The sequence below is a fragment of the Triticum aestivum genome, chromosome 1A, assembly GCF_018294505.1.
Source record: "Triticum aestivum cultivar Chinese Spring chromosome 1A, IWGSC CS RefSeq v2.1, whole genome shotgun sequence".
Classification (NCBI taxonomy): Eukaryota; Viridiplantae; Streptophyta; class Magnoliopsida; order Poales; family Poaceae; genus Triticum; species Triticum aestivum.
The window spans coordinates 320,955,078-320,966,597 of NC_057794.1; the positions used below are offsets into that span (position 1 = coordinate 320,955,078).

Here is an 11,520-nt window from a genome sequence, read left to right on the forward strand (position 1 = left end):
GAGTAGCGCGCCGCAGGAGCGTGGGCGGGGGGCGCTGTCTATCCATCCTATGCTTTTACGCTGCCGTAGCTGTTGCTTCTACCACGTAACCACACTGCCCATTGGATTCAGGTTTGGGCGACGGAGACAGACTGAGGCGCCAGCGTAACCAACTGTCTATTTGTGACCGGGATCGCAAGCGCGAATGTTGCTTTTGCGGAGACGCAAACCTTCAGTTTGCACTCCCACTTCCCGCATCGAGCACGCGGGAAGCCACTTCCAGCATCACCAACTTAATTTGCGTGATGATGATTCAGCGCAAGACCTGTGCGAACGAGACGCTGCTTAATCCCGAGTGAATCATTGCAAGCAACCAAAAGCACATTTATCACGACGACTCTCATGCCCTCGTCTTCGTCTCGGTTCATCGTTCGCTCTCGCTGCGCGTGGCCTTGACCACCGTCTTCTGTTCTACGGTGTGTGGTGCCGCTGGTGTTCATCGCACCAAACCTGGCCAAAGTCCGGCACACGTCTCGGCTCCGACACCTTTATGACGCAGGAAGCTTCCCTCAGAGAAAATACACAACAAGGAGCAATTATACCGTGCAAGACATGTGTTTCCCTCCCTATTCATGTCACCTAGCAAAACTGGTTGCAGAAAATGCAATCCTTATTCTGAGATTAAGGTGTATACATTGCACGATGCACACACCCAACACTTCCAACACAACCAAAAAGAAAATTTCATTTTACAGCGATAATATGAAAGAAAAAAACCAGGCTCTCCTATTTGATCTTGATCAGGGATCGGCAACCACAAATGTAAACGGCACGACGAAGCCTTTTCTAGAGACGAGCATCATCAGGTGTACCTTACCCCCAAGTCATATCAGTGGTAGTAGTTGCGAGACATCCTGGATCTTGGAGGAGCCATAACCGTTGAGGGTAGGGAGGCTCGGCTCCTCGCGCATAATTGGCGTTTCAGCTGTAATCTAACACGCCAATAATCCGTTTTCAGGCCAAAGCTGCACGCAAATTCGCATGTTATCGTCCATGTGTCGATCCAATTATTTCGCCCCCAAAAGGGACCATTATTCCCGTCCCGTCCGGTGTAATCTAATCTATTGGAGCTCCAGGGACGAGGGAGGGTGAGCCCATCACAGATTTCGTGTATGTATGTATGTATTATTAATATTTATTTATTTTCTTTTTTCCCGGATGGAAGGTTATGATGGGTGGTGGTCAGTGAGTGAGTAAGCTGGGCCCGGGTGCCAGCCTCAGCGAGATGGTTCTGGTTCCACACTTGCCATTCCCACCCCTGCCTGCATACATAATGATCTGCTAATGTTGGCACTTCGCAGTTCACACCCCCACCAAATCTGAATTCCCCGCACCCACCTATATATAAGCCCCTCTACGCCACACCGAGTACACCCGCCGTTCTCTCCACAATACACAGAGGAAGCCATAACCCCAAAGCCACCTCCCTCTATCGGCTCTGCTCCTCTCTTCTCGTCTCGTCTCGTGTGTGTTTGCGAGAAGTCCATAGAAACCGGCGAGGATCGATGGGGCAGAGGTTCAGGTTCTTCTGCTGCGGCTGCGGGGCCAATGCGGCCGACGGCGACATGGAGGTGGACGACGAGTCGGAGTGCGGCGGGGGCAAAGGGGGCGAGGAGGCCGGGGCGCGGCAGCTGTCGTGGGCGCAGGTGGAGAGGATGACGGGCGGGTTCACCTCCGCCGTGGTCGGCGAGGGCGGCTTCAGCACCGTCTACCTCGCGCGCCTCTCCGGCGCGCTCGCCGCCGTCAAGGTCCACCGCAGCAGCGAGCGCATCCACCGCGTGTTTCGTCAGGAGCTCGAGACGCTCCTCCGCATCCGCCACCCGCACATCGTCCGCCTCCTCGGCTTCTGCGAGCAGCAAGGTGCGTGCTTTATTCCGGCATTTCTCTGCTCCGTGCCGTCGTGCTGCTGAATATGAAGCTGAATTGTTCGTGGATTTGGTGGATGCAGATGAGGGCGTGCTGGTGCTGGAGTTCGCGGCGAACGGGAACCTGTACGAGAAGCTCCACGGCGGCGGCAAGGCCGCGGGGGCGATGCCGTGGGCGCGGCGGGTGTCGGTGGCGCTGCAGGTGGCGCAGGCGCTCGAGTACCTGCACGAGCGCTGCGAGCCGCAGGTGGTGCACGGCGACGTGAAGGCGTCCAACGTGCTCCTGGACGCGTCCATGTCCGCCAAGCTCTGCGACTTCGGGTCGGCGCGGATGGGGTTCTCCGCCGCCGTCCGCCCGCGGTCGTCGGCGCACACCATGCTCGGCTCGCCAGGGTACGTCGACCCGCACTACATCCGGTCCGGCGTGGTCACCAAGAAGACGGACGTGTACAGCTTCGGGGTGCTGCTGCTGGAGCTCCTGACCGGCATCGAGGCCTTCTGCCCCGTGGAGGGCCGGCTGCTGACCGCCGCCCTCGCCCCGCGGCTCAAGGCCGCCTGCGACGCGCGGATGCTGGTGGACGAGAGGCTCGGAAGCGCGTACGACGCGGGCGAGGCGTCCGCCGTGGCCGCGCTGGCGGCGTCGTGCGTGGGGCAGAACCCCAGCCTCCGCCCGTCCATGGGCGACGTGGTGCGCACCCTGGAGCAGAGCGCGCAGGGGTCCATCCTGGCCGCGGGGAGAGGATCGGACGGCCAGGGGAAGCTGTGAGTCACGAGGACCGTACTACCGTAGGCGTTAGATCCGGATTGGCCAGCTGTAACCTGTGATGATGGTGTGAGCTGCGCAGCACACATGGAGCCTCGGTACAGGCCGAGGGCGAGCGAACAAACCGGTAGTGGGCGAGCATATCGAAAAGCCATCCAAAAGAAAAAAATGCGTGGGGAAAAAGAGTCGATATGGAAGAGAAAAAGGTAGGGTTTGTGCGCGCTGATGGGGAATTTGGATGACATTATTATGCCAAAGCGGCAGTGATTTGGGTGTGAGAGAGAGGGAGGAAAAAGACTAAAACAAACTGGGGTCGTCCATTCTGCGATTCTAAAGATTTTGGTGATTGTTTGGTTGTTCTGTAAAAAGTACATTGAGTGTTCTTGCTGCTGTTCAAAGTTCGTTCGTTCGTTTTGTTTGTGGTTCGAGCTTCTACGTGTGGCGGGTTTGACAGGCTTTCTCTCCGTAAACAATTACTGCTATGGCACGGTGACGTCAGATGGAGGAACAAATCTAGCAGTCCAGGTTCAAAAGCAGAAGGCGTCCTCTTAATACGACGTTATTCCGCTGTCCCGCAGAGCAGATTAGTGGGTTTGGATCCTGGCACTGGCACCCACCCAGAGCGCCAGATTCCGAAACTCCGTTTTTTCAAACGCGCGCACATATTCTCCTCCTCTCTCTCTGAACAAAAACTCAGTCCATGGCGCTCTCTGACATATACTGGTATAAATATGCAATCCATGCTGGTCAAACAAGCGTATACTACTCCACTCCGTACGAGTACATGTTCTCTACTACTCTTTTCAGACACAGCTCATTCCAAACGCTTCCCACCCGCTCAAATTGGAATTTTCTCCGTAGTAGAAATACCACAGCTGCAAGAGGAAAAAAAACTATTCCTAGTAGCGGAGAACCCTAATAATGCAACCCAAAATGATTAAGCAAGCGGTGAGCCAGGGTCTTGACTTTGAACGGGGCCTACGGAAAGGGACACATGCCCTTGCTCCCAAATAACTAACCACCACACCACACCGCAATGGCGCGCGCATTGAATAGGCTGACGCCAGGCCGGGCGGGACTGTCCACACATACGAGGGGAAAACGAGGCGGCCGGGCCGGGGGCGGGGGGAGACGGCGACATGCTCCCCATACGAAAAACGCCGTCGGCTCCCCTGTACATGTCGCCGGAACCGGTCACGTACGGTGGCGCGTCGCCGTCGTGATTGCACACGCAACCCTCCGACTCCGAGAGATTCAGCTTCTCCGTCTCTTTCCGCGCCCGCCTGATGGCCCAGCCGTTTACGGGACCTCGGGTAAATTGATCGGCTCAGACTAATCCGCCCATTCTTTTCCGTCTCCTACGTGGCGGTCGTATGGCAAACTGTTTGCGTGGTACACCGACAAAAGAAAATCGGAACGACGAGAGAATTTTTCATCGACGGCAGAGACATTTGACGCCGGAGATGGGCCAGTTGACGTCGCTCGTGCGCCCAAGGCTCCGCGCTAGGAGCCGGCCTCCGGCGGCTCCAGGAACGCCACCTCCCCCGAGATGGCCCTGCACCCAGCAAGTTTGACCAATGATTTTTTATTATCGCCGGCAAATAATAATCTTCTATAGTATACTAGACTGCTAGTATTGTATACAGTCTGAAAAAGTAGCCTGTATACTATACTGAATTCTTTTTTCTTTTCTTTGAAAAGGAGTATACAAAATTCAGAATTCTTTTATACCGAATTCTGTCATGCAGCCTAGTGTATTCCTCTGGCTATCGCAAGCTTGCCCGTAGAAGTCAAAAGACATTATTATTGACAAAGAATTGGCATATGAAAAGCAAGTACCGGGTGCTGTTGCTTCACCTAGGCATGGTCGCCGATGCCAATTGTGGCCACGGAGGCCTCCTTCTTGACCCACTCATGAGAGCAAGTGTACTTCAAGCCATCAAGAACTGCAACACGCATCAATCAAAGCCATTCAAACACGACCATAGCTTGATCTACACTTTTACCGGGTCTGCATGTACATCATGTGCATGCAGTGTTGAGAGCTGAAACTATTTTGCAGAACAAGTATTGCCGTTTTCCAAATGAAGATTTGTTTTTAAAATGAAGATTCTAGTACTATTTGAGTGGAAATAATTGGTCTGCAAAGAATGTACAAGAACATCATGTGCCCTCTACCAAAAAGGAGAGGCATCTTGCTGAATTCTACTTTAGCTAGCATGCTTAGCAAAGCTGTACAGGTGGAGAAGTGTCTGGAGATAGAATAGGCAGGGGCGGCAGCTCTGGCGTCACTCGCTGAAATCTTGAGGGCAATACCAGCTGAGCTTGCCCACAGCCTAAGAGCAAGTGTGGCTTAATTTAGCCGTCGCAACCTTGTAGCCAAAGCAACAGTTCTTTGCCCTCTCCTTGGGTAGGAGCTCAGCTCAGGGATAGCATGTGTATGGCTGCTGGGTGCTCCTCGGCTTGATCCAAAACCGGGTTGAACAAATGTGGGTCAGAAAATTGTCCTAGGCATGTACTAACAGTGATCGGATTGGTGAGTTCAACTGTCACCGGCCATGGTAACTGTCCTTAGTCCCGACACATATCCATGTAAGGAGATCTCTGTAATCTTTTATCTACCGCGTGCTTTGTGCGTGGTGGCGTATTCTAATCTGTCAGCAACGTTCTTCGTTAGTCATCGTAATTTGTTTTCTCTCCATTCAAAGAGTGCACATAAACATGGTATATTACTTACGGGGATGACACCTAAAGCATCTCAGTGAAAATAAAGGAGAGAATCAAACTCCGGAGTATTTGCAGATTATATGCGCATGACCTTCTACCAGACCTCCATCTCTGAATCGAGAAGAGCTCCATCACAACAGCATTTGGCTTCTTGCACCCCTCCACCAGCATAGGAAGAATTATGCGTGGAGATGGATAGAGGATTATGTGTGGGAGCAGTTGAGACAGTTGGAGTGAGCTGGGGTAGATCAGGATATGGACATATGAGGGCGTGACAAGTCACGAGCATTCTCTTGTTTAGGCAAAAGGAGAAGATAAAAGAAAAGTTTGGTTTGATCGTGCATCACCTAACATATCTTCACATATTCTCCCTCAATAATTGGAAGCCATTCTTGGTCAAAAAATAACAGATGAAGCCATTCATTTTGCAGAATTACTTCATGTACGACCTTTTTCAGTCCCATTTTGGGACCTCGATTTATTATGAATGTCCGCCGGTAGTACAAACCAGCCCGACCATAATGAAAGTTACACCGAGGTCCCTAGACCACCGACCAACCATTACCGCCACCAAATGAGCCAATGATGTGCCGCTATAGCTGCTCTCTTAGGCTGGTCGTAATGAGAGTATCATAACTAGTATCATGCATGCCAACTAGACTATTTTGCTGAAATGGCATGGAATTAAATGAGGAAAGAAAGAGTATCATATCATATCATGATACCGTATCATAATAAATATTATGCTACTATGTGTCATGCATGACAATAAATAAGATCACCTAAGTTACTATATGATACTATGCATTACGGAGGTAGTATCATATCTTAGTATCATGTGCATGATACTAAGGTATGATACTACCCATTACGGGCAGCTTTACCGGAGCCAGCTTGACCCTGTCAATGACAGTCGAGAAATCATTGTAATATCTTAGTATCATGTGCATGATACTAAGGTATGATACTACCCATTACGGGCAGCCTTACCAGAGCCAGCTTGACCCTGTCAATGACAGTCGAGAAATCATTGTACACGTGCCCCTAGGAACCTAAATCTTGGAGTCGCGGTTGTCGTCGTTGAACCCTTGAAACGACCTAAAGCACCTGTCACCAGTTCACGCTGGTGTGTGTGCACAGCGGGAAACCTTCAGCTCGCCGCCTCGGGGAGACGACAGGAATCTACGTTGGACCTTCGTCAATTCGTCCCCGTCAAAATCTCTATTACCTGGTTTGGTGGATTAGTGTTGAATTAGGTCGGTGTTGTGCTTTTTGAACTGAATTTTCGTATCAACTTGGTCCAATAATAAGCAACCAGCGAAGCACTAAGGTGATTATGGGTGCCCAACCGAATGAGATTGCCATACTCTAGTGTAATGCTGCTCAAACTTAGGCTATATAACCAATGAGTGCGCAAATAAATTGCATAACTAACTTCCAGAGTATATAGCCGAAATGGAATTCTCTCACAGAATTGCACTCTTGTGATTTAGTCGAGTTAATTGCACAGAAGTACCACAATTCGGGCATCACATGCAGATTGGTACCATGATTGCTAATTTTTGCGTGTCAGTACCAACATTGGTCTAAGTTTTTGCAAATTAGGCTAAAACGCGTATTTATACGTATTGACGCCCGATCCGACAGCTCGGGCCCACCCGTCAGGTGCCACGCTGGCCAATCGGCGTGTGCCCGCGCGCTGACTAGGACGAGCCGGTGCGCTGCTGCTCTCCAACCTGGTCCGGTCGCACCAGCTCCAGCCCGGCCGCAGCATTCCCCTCCCCTCCTCCTCCTCGCTCGTTCCCTAGTCCATGGCGTCGGCGATTCCGCCAGGCGGCGGCGAGGGCGTCCACGGCGGCGGTGAGATGCCGTTCTGGCCTCCTAGCGGAACGGCTGGCGTCGACTGGGATGGCGGCGACGACTCTAGCTCCGCGTACTCGACCGACGACGAGGAGTCGATGTTACTCACCATGGAGCAGCGGTTGCGGTTGGCGCATCAGTGGGTGAAGAACCCTAGGAGCAGCCATGAGTTGACGCATGGACTTGGCGGCGTGTTGTAAGTACCCTTGCCCTCTTCCTCCTCTGATTTATCCAATTGGGCATTTTTAGGGTTTGTTCATCTTCTGCTTTATCCAGTTGGGGATTAGGTTTTATCCAATTGAAGTGACTAGTATAGGACAATTAAACTAACCTAGTAACATAGTGTATTGCACTCTCAAATTAGTTCAATGACAGTAAAAATTTGGGATTATTGTGGCTCTCCAAATTGTTCTGTACTGTCTGGTACTGTTACTTTAAATTGTTTTGTACTGTACTGTTGCTCTCCAAATTTTGCTATTGTGCTCAATTAGTAAATAATAGACTTACAGGTTACTTTAAATTGCACTGTACTGTACTATTGCTCTGCAAATTAAGAGTAATTATAATGAATACATGAAATTTAAGTTGTTCTGTAGTTTGGATGAAGACATTTGGGAAGTAAGGATCCATTTTGATGCAAGAGAGCCATTGGAGATGAAGCTGTGTGGTTCAGATATTACTTATCTGAATTTGGTTGCAGTGATGGAAACCCAAGGATTTAATGCATATGATTGTTTGTTTCACATTGAAAATCCATCTTTAGGAGAGAAAGGGCTGGATTTGGTAGACAGTCATGCAGAATTACAGATGATAAAGAGGAAGATCCAGGACAAATTGGTGCTTAATTTGCTAGTCAGGGCTTGTCCACCCCCTGATACTGATTTTGAGAGGCAGCATTTTGAAAAGCCAGACTTGTCCACTGTGGTGTACCAAGAGCCTCTTGTTTATGATCTGAGTGAGCCTCCTATCTTAGCTGTTGATAAGGAAGGAGTAGTCTTTGAGAGTCAATGTATCACACATCACCCTGCTGGTCCTGCTGGTATTTGCACACAAGAAAGCAAAGATGCAACAGACAAGTTGAAAGCAGTTTTGGAAGAAGAAGAAGAAGAGGGATATCAAGGATTTGAGGCTTATGAGGACAGTGATGCCTCTGATGAGGATGGTCAAATTGGAAGTGACCCTAATTACATGGTTGATGATGAAGATGTAGAGGTGGAAGAGGGAAAGAGACAGAGAGAGCTAGAAGCACAAGAGGAAGAATCAGATGATGATCAATCAGAAGAGGAAGAAATGCTGCATTATGAGGGTGACACTGAAGTTGAGGACCCATTTGAGGTAGAACAAGATAGGACTTTTGAACAAGAAGAAGAAACTATAGTTGAACCTGTAAAGAAGAAGCAGAAGCTGCCAGTTAGAAGAGGCCCAACCACTAGGTCACATTGTAGTGAGCTACCAGAGGTTGAACCTGATTTCAGACCATCATCAGATGAAGAAGAGAAGGGGTTGTTGAGGGAGAGTGATGATGATGGTTTTGAGCCACTCTCTTTTGTCCTACCAAATAAAAGGAAGAGTAGGGCAAAGAAAAGGCCTGCTAGGAAGTGGTATAATGAGAAATTGGAGCAACCACATGAGCAACTGTGTATGAAGTTGTGTTTTAGGGATCAGCATCAATTCAGAGATGCTTTGTTGAATTTGCACATCACCCAGGCCAGGAATTTCAGGTATCACAGGAATTCAGATCAGAGGATAATTGTTGAGTGTACAGATAAACAATGCCACTTCTTAATGGTGGCAGCAGTTATAAAAGGGGAGAAAACCTTTGTAATTAAGAAGATGAGACTAGAACACACTTGCCCTAGTACCACAGAGACCACCAGGGTTAGTGCTAAGTGGCTAGCACAGAAATATGAGCATCTCTTTAGATCTGATATAACTACTGGTATTCAGACTATAATTGATGCATGCAATGAAAAATATGGTGTAGATGTGCCCAAGTGCATGGCATATAGGGCAAAGAACATAGCTATTGAAGCTGTGTTAGGAGATCACAAGAAGCAATATCCTAGGCTTAAAGACTATGCTCAGACTGTCATGGACACAAACCCTGGGAGCAGAGTAATAGTCACTACTGTTACTCCAACACCAACTGCAAGAATACCCCACCCGGGCCCAAGATTCCATGCCATGTTCTTTTGCATGAATGGAGCAAGGGAGGGGTTTCTCAATGGGTGTAGGCCATTCATTGGTTAGTTCCTAAACCTTGTGCACCATTTACATATTGTAGAGTACTACATTTTGTTTCTCACTTGAATGTATTTAATGTTTGGAAATGTTGATTATGCAGGTGTTGATGGGTGCTTCATTAAGCTCACTACAGGTGCTCAACTCCTTGCTGCCACTGGTAGAGATGGCAACAACAACATATATCCACTGGCATTTGGCATAGTTGGACAAGAGGACAAAGCTAGTTGGTGTTGGTTTCTACACCAACTAAAAATTTGCCTAGGGGGAGAAGTGGGCAAGTTTGGACCTTATACTATAATGTCAGATAGACAAAAGGTATGTGTTTTGCAGAAGTGTTTACATTAGCTTAGAGTTTCATTATGTTTTGCACAAGTGTTTATAGTAGATTAGAATGCATATTTAATTCATTGGTGCATATTTCTTTAGGATGTAGCTTAGACTTGTTATATTGTTTGTGTCAGGGGTTACTGTATGCAGTGAATGCTGTGTTTCCAAATTGCAACCAAAGGTTCTGCCTTAGACATATATATATGCAAATTTTCCAAAATGCTAGGTTTAGGGGTGAAGATCTTAAGAAGTGCATGGATAATGCTAGTTATGCCTACAATGAACACAAATTTAATATTGCAATGAATGATCTTAGAGCTGAAAGTGAGGAAGTTTGGGAGTGGCTTACTGCAATACCAAAAAAGACATGGGCAAGGCATGCATTTGACACAAACTGCAAGACTGACTTGGTAGTGAACAACTTGTCTGAGGTGTTCAACAAGTACATTCTAGATGTTAGGAGAAAACCTATAAGGACAATGTGTGATGGCATAAAAGATAAGCAGATGGTGAGGTGGCACATGAAGAGAGAGAGTGTTAAGGAAGCAAGATGGGAGATAACACCTCATTACAGTGAGAAGCTAGAGGCTGAGAAGGAGAGGGCCAGATACTGCAAGCCAATACAGGCAGGGGTCAACTTATGGCAAGTTACAAGTGGGCAACAAAGACATGTTGTCAACCTGGAACTTCAGACATGTGGATGCAGGAAGTGGGACCTTAGTGGCATACCTTGCAACCATGCCATCTCTGCAATAAATAAGGCTAAAAGGAAACCAGAGGATTATGTCAGCAAATTCTTCAAGAAAGATTTTTATGCTGCAGCTTATGAACCAATGATCTTTCCTGTGCCTGGTGAGCATGATTGGACAAGGACCCCTGGTCCAAACATAGAACCACCTGCATTCAAAATCAAGAGAGGAAGAAGGAAAGAAAAGAGGATCAAGGGCAAATTTGAAGTACCAAAGCCAAAAGAAACTTCAAGAATGGGGACCATAACATGTGGCAATTGTGGTCTCCAAGGGCATAGGTACACAAACTGTCTTAAACAGTTGACGCTTGAGCTAGCTTTGAGGAAGAATAAGCATGTGGTAATAATTTTTCACCTTGAAATATACTAATGTTTTCTTTCTTGTACATTTCTTTCTAGCATTATTAATTGTTTCCTTTTCTTTGCAAGGCTACTCCAAGTACCTCACAACCAAGAGCTGCTGGTCCTTCTACTGCATCAACAGCAAGACAGCCAAGACCCGCTGCTTCTGCTCCTACACCACCATCATTTGGAAGAAGAGGAGCTGGCAGAGGAGCTGGTGTTACTTCTACTACAACACCACCATCTGGAAGAGGAAGGGGAGCTGGCAGAGGAGCTGGTGCTACTTCTACCACACCACCACCATCTGGAAGAGGAGCTGGCAGAGGCAGAGGAAGAGCTGGAAGAGGTGCTCCCAGGCAATATGCTGGCATTCCTACTGATGGCACACACACTGGATGGATGTCCTACTTCAATGCTAGCATGGGAGGAGGAGGAGCCATGTAATGTGAAATACTGTGGTGTTATTTTGGTTGAACTTGATGCTTGAGGTGGAGTACTCTAGTAATGTTGAACTTGATGCTTGTAATGTTAAACTTGAGGTGGAGTACTGGATATGTAGAACTTGCTACTGGATATGTGGTTGAACTTTAGGTGATTATCTGAAT

General features: G+C 48.3%; 1 protein-coding gene across 1 annotated transcript; it reads left to right on the plus strand.

Moving 5' to 3' along the window:
• Positions 1–1,399: 1,399 nt before the first annotated feature.
• On the plus strand, positions 1,400–3,081 carry LOC123048431 (salt tolerance receptor-like cytoplasmic kinase 1). The gene is made up of 2 exons (XM_044471538.1): positions 1,400–1,899; positions 1,988–3,081. The coding sequence occupies exons 1-2, from the start codon at positions 1,545–1,547 to the stop codon at positions 2,668–2,670; spliced, it is 1,038 nt and encodes a 345-aa protein (XP_044327473.1). The 5' UTR covers positions 1,400–1,544; the 3' UTR covers positions 2,671–3,081.
• Positions 3,082–11,520: the final 8,439 nt, after the last annotated feature.